This window comes from Microcaecilia unicolor, chromosome 13 (genome assembly GCF_901765095.1).
Source record: "Microcaecilia unicolor chromosome 13, aMicUni1.1, whole genome shotgun sequence".
NCBI classification, from domain to species: Eukaryota; Metazoa; Chordata; class Amphibia; order Gymnophiona; family Siphonopidae; genus Microcaecilia; species Microcaecilia unicolor.
Window position 1 is genome coordinate 83,238,377 of NC_044043.1, and position 18,090 is coordinate 83,256,466.

The following is an 18,090-nucleotide window of genomic DNA, read 5'->3' on the forward strand; positions in this document are numbered from 1 at the left end:
CAGTCCAAGAACACAGATGGTAGTCTCGAAGGTAAGCAGCCATTAGGAATATTATAAGGTGAAGCAATGAATAGGTTTAATATATGTGATAAGATCGTGTATCTGGTTGTGTGTTCACTTGTTTTTAGGTTTGGGGAAATAGTTCCTCCTGATGAAGGAAAACCGAAATGCGGTCTCGCATTGAGGAACGTAACCAATTAAACCCCTGCTGATGAGCGTGGGGAGCTGATTTTGTGGAGCCCAGGCTTCGACCACGGTGACCTATTAAACTATGCGATAAGGTGCAGGTACAACTGACGAGGAGCACCTGACTCAGTACAACTAACCGTTGCAAGTTGCTTTGAAGCATTAATAATTTTTGAAAGCGGAAAGTTTTCGCCAGACTGTGTTGCTATCATTAACGATACGATTAGCGGTACGAGGTTCCGCTTTGATCTGTGTTCTTGGACTATCGGGCAATGCAGTTGGTGATTATGTATAGCTGAACATTTGCGTTGTTGTTAAAACTGAATGTCTGTTGAAGGAGAGATGGTGTGCATGAGGGTGCACCGGGTAGAGTCGTGTGAGCTTTACAAAATTTGTGATGAAGTCTGATACATGTATTTGTGGTCACAATTAAAGGATTTTGTATATTCATAATCGGAGTACATTGGGTATATATGTTGTGGGGTTTTGTACTCTGATATCAAGCTATATTCCCCTGTATGTATAGAGTTTGTTTTTATTTGCCAACACTATGGGAAGTTACTAAATGATGTTAAGCCCTAACAGATGCTTACCACGTGAAAACAGGTCACCACAGTTTAGGGGTTAGCGCCACCCAAATTAACTTTAAACAGGTGACGTATGCTAATGCGAACATAGTGCATAACCTAAAATACATTGTTCAAATATGCTTTAAATTGTGTCGTGTTCAATCTGGGCTTAGCGTGTGGGAAAATCCTGCATTAGATTCTGGGCTTAGCTCATCTTGACACCCTATTAATAAAAGGGCCCCTATTTGTCAAATATTTTATACTTCTGTGCTTTTCTGTTCATTTTTCAGGTTATTAAGGCCCATTTAGGCCTAGATTTAGGCATGGACAACTGCCTCCACTGCTAAATTTTGATAGGCATTGAAGTGTTGCCACAGTGATGCCTACATCTTGGCCTGCAGGGTGAACTCATAAGTCTCCGGGTTGGCCCTGCAGTGGCAACCTGGGAAAAATATTCAGCATTGGACCTGACAGGCTCTGGCACCTTGACAGGCCCTGTGGTTGCCAAGCCTTTCACACAGGATTCCATGGTAACGGGCCTATTAGTGCAAGAGCACAGAATTTTTTTTTTTACAAGTTGCTGCCATGAGGCCAGCACAGAAATTTGGAGGTGTGAAGGAATCTCTCAAAGATAATAGGGTTGGGGGTGGAAGAAAAGCAAACCCTTTCCCCCAGTTCCCTGTAGGTGCCTTCAATTTTAATCCAGCCCAATTTAAGCATGATGCGTCTCTTGTTTTGTTTTATAGAAAACAGCAAGAGAAATTAAAGCGAGAAGAGGAAGAGAGAGAAAAAGAGCAGACAGAAAAATTACGAATTCTGGGTTACGACGAAACAAAACTAGCGCCATGGCAGAGGCAAATTATTCTAAAGAAAGGCGACATAGGAAAGCATTAAAGGCGATGAAGTCCTGTTGTTCCTGATGTGACTTTCTGTACCTTTGCTTTGTCTTCAGTGGGAGCTGTTCAGTAAAGGGGTGCGGGGGAAGTTTCCCAAAACAAAACTCCTCCTTGGTGAGCGATTGGCCGGCCTGGTTTTCAAGATATCCACTGTCAGTGTTGCAGGAGATGCATTATTGCATGCATTGAAGGTAGCGCATGCAAATCTCTCTCTTGTATATTCATGATGGATGTCTTGAAAACTAGACTGGCCAAGTTTGGCCCAAGATCAAAGATTAGAACCACTGTTACAATGGAACCATTTCTTGCTGTGTACAAGTAATTCCTTCTTAATAACATACTACCAATAATTCAGTAGCATAATGCCGTTGAAAATGTCTTCTCTGGATCAGTCTGGATTATTTCTTGCTTTAAGCCCACCTCATGTCTTCATACAATTAAAATGTTATTGTAGCCTTCAGGTGCAGTACTGTAACTGTGCAACTCCATTTTTATTTTTTTATTTTTATTTGTTGCTTTTGTATCCCACCTTATCCCACCTCTTTGCAGGCTCAAAATGGCTTACAATACATCATGAGTAGTGGAAGAATGTTAGTAAATGAACATTTAGTATTGCAGGGTTTTGCTCGACATGATGATAATAAAACAAAGTAATAGTTTACAAGCAGATATTAAGAGACAGTTCTGAATATAGGTGGGCGAGTTGTGCATATTCACATGGGTTGATCTTTGTGGTAGGCTTTATTAAAGAGATGGGTCTTCAGTAATGAGCGGAAGTTCGTTCTCTCGTAGATCGATTTCAAGCTGCGCGGCAGTGCGTTCCATAACTGCGTGCTCAGGTAGGTAAAGTTTGACGCATGCATTAGTTTGTATTTCATTCCTTTGCAGCTGGGGACCCCATAGAAGCCTGTTCTACGCTGTGTTTCAAAAAACAAACAAACAAAGTTTGTTTTCTGCATAACTCTGTCAAAACTTGACCAATTTCTGTTAAATTTGGGTGGAGAGGTGTGGTAGCCGTGTTAGTCCACTTGTAAAGGTAATCAATAGAAATAAAACAAAATAAAACATGGAAAAGAAAATAAGATGATACCTTTTTTATTGGACGTCATTTGCTTTTTCCTGCGGCTGTATGCGGTATCTTGAAAGGTAACTTTAAAACAATACAGGACCGTAAGACCTTTGAAGTCAGAATGATTGAATATTTTGACACCCGCCAGACAGGACTTAACAAAGATCTGGGTTTTCTAGCCCATTAGAAACCATAAAGTTGTATTGCTCTGTTTATCACCCTCCTCTCACCTATCCACCCCAAACCTGTTAGACTGTCGCTGAAATGCTTTGATGTTTCACTTATATATACTGTCATCTACCAACACTTGCTTATTTCCGATCTGACGAAGAAGGGCAACCTTCGAAAGCTAATCAAGAAATGTATTAAGTTATGTCCAATAAAAAAGGTATCATCTCATTTTCTTTTCCATGTTTTATTTTGTTTTATTTCTATTGATTACTATTAAATTTGGGATATACTATCCTGAATAATTTTTGCAATAACTCTACACTCACGCAAGCCTCCTCACCTAAACAATGTCGCCACCGCCTAGCAATTATCATCATGATATGCGCAGACGCCATTTTGCTTTAAACATACACAGTTATCTGGTTATCAGTTAGGAGGTTCTGATCCTTATTAACAATATGTATATGGAGAAAGGTTATGGTTCTCATAGACTGGTGCAAGAGTTTCCAGAAAACAGGTGGAAGAGGGTAAGCGTAGAATACGTTTTGAAGAAATTGCAAGAAACGGGCTCAGCCGATTGCCAGTCAGGAAATTGCAGGTCCTGATCAGGTCGCACTGAAAAAAACATCATGATAGAAGAACCAGGTAATGAAGTGAGGTGAGGTGGTTGGCGTGAGAGTAGGCTTATTGCAAAGTTATTCAGGATGATATTATATTCCAACACCAGGGGTGTAGCCAGACTTCGGCTAGAGGGGGGTCCAGAGCCCGAGGTGAGGGGGCACATTTTAGCCCCCCCCCCCCCCGGTGCCGCTGACCCCCACCACTTTTGACACACACACACACCGCCTGCACCGTCACCACCCCTCCCCCGTCCCTTTTGACCCCCCCCCTCCTGCCACCACCAACCCTCCCCCGCCATTGCCAGGTACCTTTGCTGGCAGGGATCCCCAACCCCCACCCCCCAGCCAAAGTCCTCTTAAGGGCCGGAGACCGGCGCTGAAGAGGACTTCAACTGGCAGGGGTTGGGGATCTCAGAAACGACCAAATCCAAGACATTTGGTTGTGGGAGGAGCCAGCATTCGTAGTGCACTGGTCCCCCTGACATGCCAGGACACCAACCGAGCACCCTAGGGGCACTGCAGTGGACTTCAGAAATCGCTCCCAGGTGCATAGCTCCCTTACCTTGCGTGCGGAGTCCCCCCAACCCCCCCCCCAAAAAAACCCGCTCCCCACAACTGTACACCACTACCATAGCCCTTATGTGTGAAGGGGGGCACCTACATGTGGGTACAGTGGGTTTCTGGTGGGTTTTGAAGGGCTCACATTTACCACCACAAGTGTAACAGGTAGGGGTGGATGGGCCTGGGTCCACCTGCCTGAAGTCCACTGCACCCACTAAAACTGCCTCAGGGACCTGCATACTGCTGTCAGTTAGCTGGATATGACATTTGAGGCTGGCAAAAAAAAAATGTTAAGATTTTTTTTTAGGGTGGGAGGGGGTTGGTGACCACTGGGGGAGTAAGGGGAGGTCATCCCCGATTCCCTCCGGTAGTCATCTGGTCAGTTCGGGCACCTTTTTGAGGCTTGGTCATAAAAAAATGGACCAAGTAAAGTCGGCCAAGTGCTCGTCAGGGATGCCCTTCTTTTTTCCATTATCGGCTGAGGACGCCCATCTCATAAGCACGCCCCAGTTCCGCTTTTGCTATGCTGTCGACACGCCCCCGTGAACCTTGGTCGTCCCCTCGATGGAAAGCAGTTCAGTGCACCCAAAATCGGCTTTCGATTATGATGATTTGGGCGACCCTGAGAGAAGGACGCCCATCTCCCGATTTGTGTCAGAAGATGGGTGCCCTTCTCTTTCGAAAATAAGCCTGATAGTCTTTATCTGCCTATATTTTTCTATTCTTTTATGGTTGTGATACATCTATTTTGGCCCAAACTTGGGCACATCCATTAATGATATTGAACTAAGAAAAGCAATCACAGCCTTCAAAGACTTTTCAACAATGTGAATTTGATTGGAGTAAATACATGGCCTTTACATCGTACATAGCTTATAATACCCTGGCCAAGTTTCATACACAGCAGCCACTTGTAAACACTCAATGGATCCCTGTCCAATTTTTTCAGTTTCTTATAGAAAGCATTAACTGTACTTTTTAAACAGAACAAAATTCTGTCCAGGTCCATTTGAGCAGAGGGTTGAAAAATCTACAAGGAAGCGCTATGGAATGGGAATGAAAAATTTCATTTTTGCCCGTAACTTGTTGATAGGTACTGGTGAAATATATGTTAGTTTTTAGATCATTTCCCTTCAGTATGCACATAAATAATAATACAACTAACACAAATTCACACCATCAATAACAATAATCATAATAAATAATGTTACATGCTTTATTGGCATTGTCTTTGTATTGCTTTAAGGCTACAGAAGAGAAACAGGAGAAGAGCAAAAATGATCCGCAGGGAACAGAAACAGCACAAAGCAGAGACAGCCAGGGGGATAATGATGTCACTAGAACCATACTCTGGTTATTAATTTTATTGTTGACCTGATACAGCTGTGTTTCAGCAACTGCCTGTGTCATTGGTCCTTATTCTTTAATATGAGTAATCTTGATGTGTTCATAAACCTTAACCTCTCATATAATCAATGGAACCAAACAAAACACTGCAATACTTCAATAAATCAATGAACTCAATTTGAACTGATTCAACACCTGTCACTTTCCTTCCAGACTTTATCCTGTCTAAGAACCCCCTGCCATGGAAATTGAATCCCATTTTACCCATCCCTTTATTGCATACTACTGATATAATATCTAAGTTATTCTTCAATTCAAGCTCTTCCTTTTTCTACCCTTTAACTACTTGCATAAAATTGTCGCGTTTCTGGTAAACCATTACCTACTATATCTGTTTAATCCAAGGTCTTATCCTACATAATAATTTGCACCTCCAACATTCCATGTCTGGCTGCCTGGGTTAGTAACATCTCCTGATGTCAGCCAGCCTCCAGCATTCCCGCCCTCGCGTCAAGACGTAATGATGTCAGAGGGTGGAACAGTGAGTGGGAAGGGAACGCTGGAGGCGAGTTGATGTCAGGAGGGATGTTACGAACGGAACGGAAGCCAGCGCCAGCCAGAGAGCGTTCAGGTACAAATCGAGGGGAGGAGAGAGTCGTGGGACATCAAGGGGAGGGCAGAGCATAATTGATGGACATGGATGGGATGGGAGGACAGTAGAGGAGAGAATCGCGGGACACGGATGGGAGGGCAGGGAAGAGGAGAATCGCTGGACACAGAGGGGAGGGAAGAATCGCTGGTCATGGAGGGGAGAGAGAGAAAAAAAAGCTTACATGACAGCCTTCCTAGGGCCCATTTCATTGTTGAGGAAACGGGCATGGTTCTACTAGTAATTACATAATGTTGATTTGTATAATCTGTTACTTTTTCATGTTATGTATCTTTCTTTAGTGTTTGATATGTAAGCCACATTGAACCTGAGCTTCCCTCAGGATAATTTTTTATTTATTTGTTACATTTGTATCCCACATTTTCCCACCTATTTGTAGGCTCAATGTGGGATAGAAATATCAAATATAAATACATAAATAAATAAAATACCATTCAGAATGGTATTGAAACAAAAAGTCTTCACAAGCTCATACATTCATTTTTGCTGCAAGGAAAAATGAAAACTCGATAAAATTAATAATCAGAGTGACATCATTGTTTTAATGCAACATTATCTGCCCTTACCTTCCCATCTGGATTTTAATAGCAGTGTAGAGTGGATGCATTTAGTATTAGGGGTACTTCACATACAACAAATATGTGGGTGATTTTTTAAGATGCCACTTGGTATTAGGTGAAAAGGGAGTGTGTAAATTTTAATTTAATGTGGCCATTATAGTCCACTTAACCTTCAAGGCGGAATACAAATCTGTTTTATAACAATAGTTTACAGGCAAACAGTAATGTACAGTGGAATGATAACTTACAATGAAACATTTTAAGTATAAGATTAACAATGGTGTAACATTGGCAAAAGGGCTTGTTTGCTTGACAGCAATGGAGATTGTTGCTTTACATTTATTTGGGGCATTTTAACACCTTATGGAAGTGATTCTTGTACTGTATGGGCTATATGTGGTCTGAATGCCCTGTCATAGCCGTTTGATCTTTCTGTACCCTGATACCCTTTTTCGAGGGCCCCCACCTGTTTTGTATATATTGTTGTGTCCCCTGGGTGGCAGTATTCTAGTAATTTATACATTTAAGTGGCCTCTTAGCACTGTGTTCTTCAATGCAAGACCCAGGGGCCAATGACTGCCCCATTGTCTTTCTGTTTTTGTTTTTTTTTTTCTGCTACTCTACCTGTTACCCAGGCCAGGACAGAAAGGGAAAAGTGGACGGGAGGAAGAGCCGCACGCTTGAAAACAAGACATTGCTCAGTAGACAAAAGAGAATACACTTGGAAATGCTAACAACCTTGAGGATACCCCCCCCCCCCCCAAATGAAGGTTGAAGATGGGCTGGTGAGGATGGATGTCATTGGCACACAAACATCAGCAGTGTCTTAGCCCCACATGGAAAGGTATTTGGTAGCTCTCCTTCAGCTCATCAGAATCCAACGTGGCCCCAGCTTAAAAATTAATGAGGACCATTAGATGGCAGAAAAGAATGCACCATGCATTGATACGTGTATTGTGCCATTAGGTTTGCACAAGGACAGAGTGCACATGCATACACATAAATTACAGAATACAATCATTTTAAGCGCATTCATGCATACATCTAGGTGCAGAGATTTATATCAGCTGTAGAGTGTTGTAAGTGGTCATATTTACATGTAGATTTATAATTTATAACTCTCCCTTATCCAGGGCGAGGTATAATACACACAGTGCATTTTTTCTAGTGAAAAAGGTGCCGGTACTCAAATGCCAGGCCACCCTTCACTGAGGGACCCACCCCACAATAGCCAGACCCCCTGCAACCAGTCACAGAACCTATGACAAGGCAGAGTTGGTGTGCAGAGCCTGAGCTTGTTCATTAAAACTTGGGGTCAATTTTAGCAGACAATAGAAAAGGTGCCGGTACTCAGTACCCCCAGGTACCCCCTCAAAAAAAAAGCCCTGAATATACATACATAAATAATAAAGCATACAAAAAAATAGCATTACAACAAAATTCAAATATTAACCCACACCATCGTTCATAAACAAGCAACCAGATAATCCAAAGCAGAGCCTTTTACTTGACTAGCGGTAGCGTAAAAAGCCAGATACATCGAATGTGCCTTCAGTTGACGCTTAAAGGCAACCAAATGGGTCTCATGTTTCAGTCCAGCTGGCAGCCGGTTCCATTCAAAAGGCCCAGCAATACAGAGAGTTCCTCTTCTAGTAACGTCCAGATGAAACTGATTCATAGCAGGCATAACCAGATTTCCAGCAGTTATTGACCGCACCCGTATGTGTATGTGTCACTTCATTGGCTTCCGATCAGGTACCGCATTCAATTCAAGCTTCTGCTACTAACCTACAAATGTACTCGATCTGCAGCCCCTCCTTACCTCTCAACCCTCATCTCCCCTTACATTCCTACCCGTAACCTCCGCTTTCAAGACAAATCCCTCCTTTCAGTACCCTTCTCCACCACCGCCAACTCCAGGCTCCGCCCTTTTTTGCCTCGCCTCACCCCACGCACGGAACAAACTCCCCGAGCCCATACGCCAGGCCCCCTCCCTGCCCATCTTCAAATCTCTGCTTAAAGCCCACCTCTTCAACGTTGCCTTCGGCACCTAACCTCTACATCTCTACCCAGGAAATCTAGACTGCCCAACTTGACATTTCGTTCTTTAGATTGTAAGCTCCTTTGAGCAGGGACCGTCCTTCTTTGTTTATTTTGTACAGCGCTGCGTAACCCTAGTAGCGCTCTAGAAATGTTAAGTAGTAGTAGTAGTAGTAGTAGTAGTAGTATTTTCTGCCACTTGCACTAGTAATCTGTAAAGAAAAGCAGATGCTTGCCTTTCTTTATAGAATAGTCTTGAAATTGGTGCTCTGTTGTAGAGTGACCCTCATCGTGGGACTTATGTACTAAAGGTCTTCTCCTAGTTTGGGCAAAATGCTTAGTAAATAGGGCCCAACCTGAGTATCTATTTATTTATTTATTTGCAGTATTTGTATCCCACATTTTCCCACACAATAGCAGGCTCAATGTGGCTTACAAGACACCGTATTGGTGAACGCCAAGTACAGTAGTTTTAAAACAAGTACAAGTAGAAACAGGGTGTGGAAAGGTAGAGGTAGTTGGGTATAATAAGTGACAAAAATAAGAAATAAAATTGTCCATTGAATCGTAGTAGTGTGCAGACAAGTAAGTAGAATCTGTAAGGCAGGCCTTTAAAGATCGCCTGCATTCTTGATGGCGCTGTATCGTTTTCACTCTTTTCAGTAATGCATTCCACTTCTGCGTACTTAAGTAGGAGAGATTTGAAGCGTAGGCTGTTTTATATTTAAGACCAATGCAACTTGGATAATGAAGGTTCATATAAGTGCGTGATGATTTGACTCTATTGCTGGCCGGAAGATCAATTATATCAGTATGGCTGTCATTGTAGTGTACAACGGGCAAAACAGAGAGAATCAGCAAGACAGATGAGAAGTCGAAGAGGGCAAAGTGCAGTGGGCCACAACCAGTGGTGTGCTGGAGGGGGCTCTTGCAGGCTCGCAAGAGCCGTTTGTTAAGTTTTAAAGAATTTTGGGAGCCGGTTGTTAAAGTAGGGCCCCCTCCCCCCATGGCTACTTTAACAACTGGCTTCCAAAATGCTCCTGAATTCTCTTTTACTTTGCTGGCAGGGATGCTGAGCCCTGCAAACCAAGTAAATAGACTGCTGCTACTCCCCGCTCCTTGTTAACAGCTCTGAGCAGCAGGCTGGAACTTCTCGTGCATGCGAGTCAAGTCCCAATGTGCTGCTCAGAGCCAGAAACAGGCATTGGGGAGTGGTGGCAGTCCATTTATTGGCTGGTGGGGCTCGGCCTCCCTGCCAGCAAAGGTATGCCTAGCATGCCCGCACGAGGGAGGAGAATTGAGGCATACATTGCCCCCACCAGTCCACCCCTGGACCCCCCCAAATTGCAGGGCTGGCTACGCCCGGAGAGAGAACCCATTGTTAAAAATTTACCAGCACACCCAACTGAGAGAAATGAGAGGCTGGATGTGGAGGAAGCAGTGTTTATTTGGAGACCCGACACAGTCCATGTTTCGGCAGAATGTTTGCATCAGGGGTCACATGGTAGTCTTGTACGAGAAGTGCTTCCTGTTTCAAACACCGACAAACTTTCAGTTTTAGAATGATAGTTGCTGGTACAGCAACTTTGTGATTTTACATTTTGAATGATTTCGTGTTTGGCACAGGAAGCACTTCTTGTACAAGACTTGCAGTAACCCCCCCCCCCCTCCCCCGCTTGTGCTTACTGAACAGTCTCCAAGTGTCTCTTTTCACGTCCTTTCACTTTTTCTCTTTTCTCGCTTCTGTACCATGAAATAAAATGTCGACAAGAAAGGCACATCCTCACTCATCAAACATTTAAACTGATTGTGGATTTATGAATGTTGTACATATGAAATTACTAATGTAGGTGTAATTAATGTCCTGTAGCAAATAGAGTATGTAAGATGTGCTAGATGTATAATTAATATATTTTGTTGTTTTTTTTTCTCAAATGCACATTTTAAAGAGAATATATATGGTCAAAATATATTAACGTGACTCGGTTTGTGAAACATGATATATTTCTTCAGATGCCATATTGTTGTTTTAAGAATCGCTCATTCCTTGACACTGCCATTATAGTCAATTTTTTCTACATATTTTTGTCATGTTTCTTTCCTGACACCTTCAGCAAGCAGATTTATGAAAAACCTACCTTTTCAATTACAGGCACTGAAACACTTACAATACAGTTTCTTCCTGCTTTGCTTATTTACCTTTATAATAATTTGCCTTTCCTGATATATAGCATTTCTCAGTCTGCATCTACCCTTCTGTTTCAAGTTATTATAAATGTGCCTGCATCAGTTACTGTGGGTCCCAGACAGAGATGAGTTAGTTTTGTGTTCCACCTTTAACCAAAATACCATTTCCAATGTGCCCTGCTGTGCAGCAGTTCAGAAAAGCACATGCAACCGGTCCCTTCTGGTGCAGATGAGCGGGGCACCATCTTCCTGACTTCCAAAGGCTTGGGAGAGAAGACGAAACAAGGTCATTTATTATCCACTTCCCCTGAAGTAAGATAATACAACCAAGGTGGCACAGAGGGGCATAATCGAACGGGCACCCAAGTTTTCCTGAGGGCGTCCTTGCAGGACGTCCCCGCGAAGGGGCGAGGAAACCCGTATTATCGAAACAAGATGGGCTTCCATCTTTCATTTCGATAATACGGTCAGGGATGCCCAAATCTTAGAGATGGTCGTCCCCGGTTTTCGGCGATAATGGAAACCGAGAACGCTCATCTCAGAAACGACCAAATCCGAGCCAGCATTTGTAGTGCACTGGTCCCCCTGACATGCCAGGATACCAACCGGGCACCCCAGGGGGCACTGCAGTGGACTTCAGAAATTGCTCCCAGGTGCATAGCTCCCTTACCTTGGGTGCTGAGCCCCCCAAAACCCACTCCCCACAACTGTACACTACTAACATAGCCCTAAGGGGTGAAGGGGGGCACCTACATGTGGGTATAGTGGGTTTGTGGTTGGTTTTGAAGGGCTCACATTTACTACCACAAGTGTAACAGGTGAGGGGGGGGATGGGCCTGATCTGCTTGCCTGAAGTGCACTGCAGTACCCACTAAAACTGCTCCAGGGAGCTGCATACTGCTGTGATGGAGCTGGGTATGACATTTGAGGCTGGCAAAAAATATTTTTAAAGTTTTTTTTTTTAGGGTGGGAGGGGGTTAGTGACCACTGGCGGAGTAAGGGGAGGTCATCCCTGATTCCCTCCGGTGGTTATCTGGTTAGTTTGGGCACCTTTTTGAGGCTTGGTCACAAGAAAAAATGGACCAAGCAAAGTCGGCTAAGTGCTCGTCAGGGACGCCCTTCTTTTTTCCATTATTGGCCGAGGACGACCACCTCTTAAGCACGCCCCAGTCCCGCCTTCGCTACACTTCTGACACTCCCCTGGGAACTTTGGTCATCCTCGCGATGGAAAGCAGTTGAGGACACCCAAAATCGGCTTTCGATTATGCCGATTTGGGTGGCCCTGGGAGAAGGACGCCCATCTCCCGATTTGTGTCGAAAGGTGGGTGCCCTTCTCTTTTGAAAATAAGCCTGACAGGGTCTCAGGTAGACAAGTTTTGAATGTGCATCCCAATTGTGTTCCTGATGCAATATCAACTAAGGAGAGAAGTTCTCAGCAGGGGCTATTTTAGCACAGGGTACCGTGTATGCAATGAGACCCTGTAGTAAACCACCTTAGCAGTAGCCCATGTTAATAACTTCCCCCTTAGGGAGTATTTTACTAAGCCACGGTAGCGTTTGTAGTTCACAGTAGAAATCAGCTGGCGGTAAATATAATGGGTGTCTCAGTACTTACCACCAGGGGGCAGGGGAGACAAAATACCCCGGGCCTCCAAGGGGGGCCCGGCGCCGGGGTCTCTCTCCTTCTCCTGCTCCCAGGCCACCGGAACCGCAGTCCCTAGTCTCCACCTGTCTACCCTCAGCTCCGTCGACAGCCTGCTTCTGTATGCCACTGGGCCCCCTGCATGTTAAAAAAAATCTCTAATTGGCAGCGCAATGTCTCGTGCCTGTGTGAAAGCGGCAGATCACCTCGGGCTTTCCCTCACTGTGTCTCGCCCTTGTCTGATGTAACTTTCTATTTCCGCGAGGGCGGGGCACAGTGAGGGACGGCCCAAGGAGAGGCGATCTGCCACTTTCACACAGAGGTGAGGTGCTACTCGCTGGCACTGTGCAGAGGGCCCAGTGGCAGACGGGGGCTGTCGACGGAGCTGAAGGTAGGCAGGTGGAAACTGGGGACTGCGGCGCCGGTGGCCTGGGAGCAGGAGAGGGAGGCGACAGTAGTAGCGATTGGGGGGTAGCGGTGGCAGCAGAAGCCCCGGGAGCGGCCTTGCCCTGGGACCGGCTCAGTCTCTCGGCGACCCTGCTTACCACCAGCTGATTTCTACTGCAGCTTGGTAAAAGACCCCCTAAGATCACAGATGATATGGGGGCCCTTTTACTAAGCCGCATAGGCACCTACACGCGCCCATCTGCCAATTTGGAATTACTGCCCAGCTACCGCGTGGCCCGGGCGGTAATTTCATTTTTTATGCATGTCCAGTATGCATGCCAGAAAATATATTTTCTTTTCTGGCACGCGGCGCTAACCGGGCGGTAATTGGCATTGTACGCATATTGACGATTACCGCACTTTTAATGTGTGAAACCTTACCGCTAAGTGAATGGGTAGCAGTAAGGTCTCAGGCCCAAAATGGACGCGCACCAATTTTCATTTCATCGCACATCCATTTTTGGCCAAAAAAAAAAGCCTTTTTTTGCAGGCATGCTGAAAAATGGACCTGCGTGCGTCCAATACACGTGTCTAGAACAGCGCAGGCCACTTTTCGATGTGCCTTAGTAAAAGGACCCCATGGTTTGCTACTGCTGATATCTTTCTATGTTGTCTTAGAGTTTGGGGCCATGGTCTGAACTGCTGTTCAGATCCTTAAGATTCTGAAAATCATCCACTTTTATCCCGCCTGTTCTTTTTTCGAAATCAACCAAGCTGCAAGATGTAGAAGATAATAAAAACAGGAGTAAGGCTTCCACTGTGGTGCACCAGCGTGTAAAGCAGTGTCTCCTGTGCTCTGGTCCTTGTGAACCACCTCCTGGTTTGGATTCTAGGGTGGCAAAAATGTGATAAATTAGATTGTTTCTTAGACCCAGTGGATGATGGAATAACATGAATGTTGATGCAAGGCGGGGGATAAATTTAAAAGAACAGTATTGATTCTACCCAAAAATATATATATTTTTTTCTGTTCAAATGGCAGTATTTCAGCATGATCTTTTAACTATAGCCCCATCAATAAATGTAACACACATAGACACAGCTCTACATTGTACGAGAAGAACAGTCCTGCTTATAAGTTGTTTTAATATATAGGCAGTTGTCGTAGATAGTTCTTACTGGAAACCAAACATATACAGTGGTGGAAATAAGTATTTGATCCCTTGCTGATTTTGTAAGTTTGCCCACTGACAAAGACATGAGCAGCCCATAATTGAAGGGTAGGTTATTGGTAACAGTGAGAGATAGCACATCACAAATTAAATCCGGAAAATCACATTGTGGAAAGTATATGAATTTATTTGCATTCTGCAGAGGGAAATAAGTATTTGATCCCCCACCAACCAGTAAGAGATCTGGCCCCTACAGACCAGGTAGATGCTCCAAATCAACTCGTTACCTGCATGACAGACAGCTGTCGGCAATGGTCACCTGTATGAAAGACACCTGTCCACAGACTCAGTGAATCAGTCAGACTCTAACCTCTACAAAATGGCCAAGAGCAAGGAGCTGTCTAAGGATGTCAGGGACAAGATCATACACCTGCACAAGGCTGGAATGGGCTACAAAACCATCAGTAAGACGCTGGGCGAGAAGGAGACAACTGTTGGTGCCATAGTAAGAAAATGGAAGAAGTACAAAATGACTGTCAATCGACAAAGATCTGGGGCTCCACACAAAATCTCACCTCGTGGGGTATCCTTGATCATGAGGAAGGTTAGAAATCAGCCTACAACTACAAGGGGGGAACTTGTCAATGATCTCAAGGCAGCTGGGACCACTGTCACCACGAAAACCATTGGTAACACATTACGACATAACGGATTGCAATCCTGCAGTGCCCGCAAGGTCCCCCTGCTCCGGAAGGCACATGTGACGGCCCGTCTGAAGTTTGCCAGTGAACACCTGGATGATGCCGAGAGTGATTGGGAGAAGGTGCTGTGGTCAGATGAGACAAAAATTGAGCTCTTTGGCATGAACTCAACTCGCCGTGTTTGGAGGAAGAGAAATGCTGCCTATGACCCAAAGAACACCGTCCCCACTGTCAAGCATGGAGGTGGAAATGTTATGTTTTGGGGGTGTTTCTCTGCTAAGGGCACAGGACTACTTCACCGCATCAATGGGAGAATGGATGGGGCCATGTACCGTACAATTCTGAGTGACAACCTCCTTCCCTCCGCCAGGGCCTTAAAAATGGGTCGTGGCTGGGTCTTCCAGCACGACAATGACCCAAAACATACAGCCAAGGCAACAAAGGAGTGGCTCAGGAAGAAGCACATTAGGGTCATGGAGCACATTAGGGCCTAGCCAGTCACCAGACCTTAATCCCATTGAAAACTTATGGAGGGAGCTGAAGCTGCGAGTTGCCAAGCGACAGCCCAGAACTCTTAATGATTTAGAGATGATCTGCAAAGAGGAGTGGACCAAAATTCCTCCTGACATGTGTGCAAACCTCATCATCAACTACAGAAGACGTCTGACCGCTGTGCTTGCCAACAAGGGTTTTGCCACCAAGTATTAGGTCTTGTTTGCCAGAGGGATTAAATACTTATTTCCCTCTGCAGAATGCAAATAAATTCATATACTTTCCACAATGTGATTTTCCGGATTTAATTTGTGATGTGCTATCTCTCACTGTTACCAATAACCTACCCTTCAATTATGGGCTGCTCATGTCTTTGTCAGTGGGCAAACTTACAAAATCAGCAAGGGATCAAATACTTATTTCCACCACTGTATAATTCCTTCAAGTATTTTAGTCCCAGAACCATTAATCAATAATTTTCTCTACCACATTCTACAATTTATATGAGCTGTCAACATACATCTCTACTTGTTTCTCAATTTTGAGCAACAAGCAGAGATGTATGTTGACAACTCACGTAAGTTGTAGAATGTGGTAGAGAAAATTATTGATTAATGGTTCTGGGACTAAAACACTTGAAGGAATTATATAAGTTGTTTTAGGCATCAAACACCCTGGAGCAGGGATTCTCAACCAGGGGCGTAGCCAGACAACAGATTGTGGGTGGGCCTGGGCAAGAAGTGGGTGGGCACCAAGTGTTCTCCCTCCCCCCCCCCCCCCCACCACGAAAAAAATATCTCAGCTGGTGGGAAAACATTTCTTTCCACCTTGGCAGACTGCAGCAACGCTGAAAACTGAGCATGTGTAGGTGCCAGTATCATGGAGAGTAGCGTTTTCGTTACCTCAGGAGGAAGTCTTCAGCTGGCGGAGCTTGGGATCCCCACCAGCTACTGCTAAACATGTGCTACTGATGGGTGGGCCTGAGCCCTAAATGGGTGGGCCCACCTGTGGCTATGCCACTGTTCTCAACTCAGTCCTTGGGATACAACCAAGCCAGTTGGATTTCCAGGATAACCTCAATGAATATGCATGAGGTAGATTTACATGCCCTGCCTCCATTGTAGGCAAATTTATCTCATGCATATTCATTGTGGGTATCCTGAAAATCCAACTGGCTAGGTGTGCCCCGAGGACTGGGTTGGGAGAGCAGCCTGCATTTGTTCGACAGGTTCCAGAGCGTTCCGAAAGGTGGTGTAATGCTTAGAAAACAAGCATTATGCTGAACAAAATCTTTTTCAGAGGAAAACGCCCACTTTTTAGATTCAAACATTGAGAACATTTGCTACAGCTTTGTGATGCAAACGTATGTTGGATTTATCAGCTCCAGGGCTGACGAGAGCCGGGGCCGGGCCCGGGACAAGGCCACCCCCCAGGCTGCCCCCGGGCCCCCCCACTTGAGGTCGCATCGCGCCCCCCCCATCCGAGGTCGCCGGGCCCCCCCCTCCACCCGCTGCCAGTGCCGGGCCCCCTGATCTAACCTGAAGCGCCTTCATCTTCGCTCGCAGCAAGCAGCAGCAGGGCAGACCTCTCCTTCCTTACCTGCCCCGCCCTCGTGGATGTTACGTCAGGTGAGGGCGGGACACGGAAGGAAGGAGTGGCCTGCCCTGCTGCTGCTGCTTGCTGCGAAGATGAAGGCGCTTAAGGTTAGTTGTGGGAGCGACAGAAGGGCGGGCGGGCCTGACTGCGGCAGCGCCGGCCCCCCCCCCCCCTCGGAGGCCCGGGCCCGGGGACTTTTGTCCCCCCTGTCTCCCCCCCTCTCGTCGGCCCTGATCAGCTCAAACTTATTATCTTTGCTACCCACAGACTTAAGAGATCCCCACTGCCAGATTGCACTGCTTCCCTCTGAGAATTTTGATGAATTCTTTGAGTCATTTTTAAGAACTGCCTCACTGCTTGCTGTCGTGATTTTGCACTTCAATTACTGTAATGCTCTTTATGCCAGCCTCCCCCTCTTCTCTCTCAAATATCTGCAACTAGGTCCAATCCACAGTCGTCAAACCTTTACACAACGCTTATTGATTTGATCATGTTACTCCCCTCCTCCGCACTGAACTACCCTAACGATTCAACCTAATCGAAGCTTGCCCACATGATTCTTATTGACGATGGTTTATACATTGACCATGTTTCCCATTATCCTTATTGCTACCCTATAGCCATTCCTCTCCATCTTTTTATTTTATTTAATTTTTGTTACATTTGTACCCTGCGCTTTCCCACTCATGGCAGGCTCAATGCGGCTTACATGGGGCAATGGAGGGTTAAGTGACTTGCCCAGAGTCACAAGGAGCTGCCTATGCCTGAAGTCGGCCCTTGCAGATCACCAATATTGCCGCGCAGGCTTCTGCTTCTGTGACATGTCCTCTTTTTGAGGGCATGTCCGGGCAACCGGGCGGGTTTTGCCAATCAATCCGGACAAACGGGCAGATTGCTAGCCTCCCCTCCCCTTACTTACTAGTGCCCTGGTGGTCTAGTGACCTCTTCCGTCTTCGGGGCAGGAAAGAGCCCCCTCTTTCCTGCCCGGAGCGCTGCCCTGCATGAATCCTTCCTGTTGCTGATCCTCGGCACCGATTCAAAATGGCCGCAGAGAGTTGAAGTGACCTCGCGAGACCTCAACTCTCGGCGGCCATTTTGAATCGGCGCCGAGGATCAGCAACAGGAAGGATTCATGCAGGGCAGCGCTCCGGGCAGGAAAGAGGGGGCTCTTTCCTGCCCCGAAGAGGTCACTAGACCACCAGGGCAGTAGTAAGGTAAGGGGAG

General features: G+C 45.6%; 1 protein-coding gene across 2 annotated transcripts in view; it reads left to right on the plus strand.

Moving 5' to 3' along the window:
- ESPN (espin) overlaps nt 1-2,194 on the plus strand; it is a 163,526-nt gene extending 161,332 nt beyond the window's left edge. For both annotated transcript variants that reach the window (XM_030186135.1, XM_030186136.1), the window contains one exon: nt 1,502-2,194. In XM_030186135.1, coding sequence (XP_030041995.1) covers nt 1,502-1,649 — 148 coding nt within the window. In that variant the 3' untranslated portion in view covers nt 1,650-2,194. The remainder of the gene's footprint in view (nt 1-1,501) is intronic.
- Nucleotides 2,195-18,090: the final 15,896 nt, after the last annotated feature.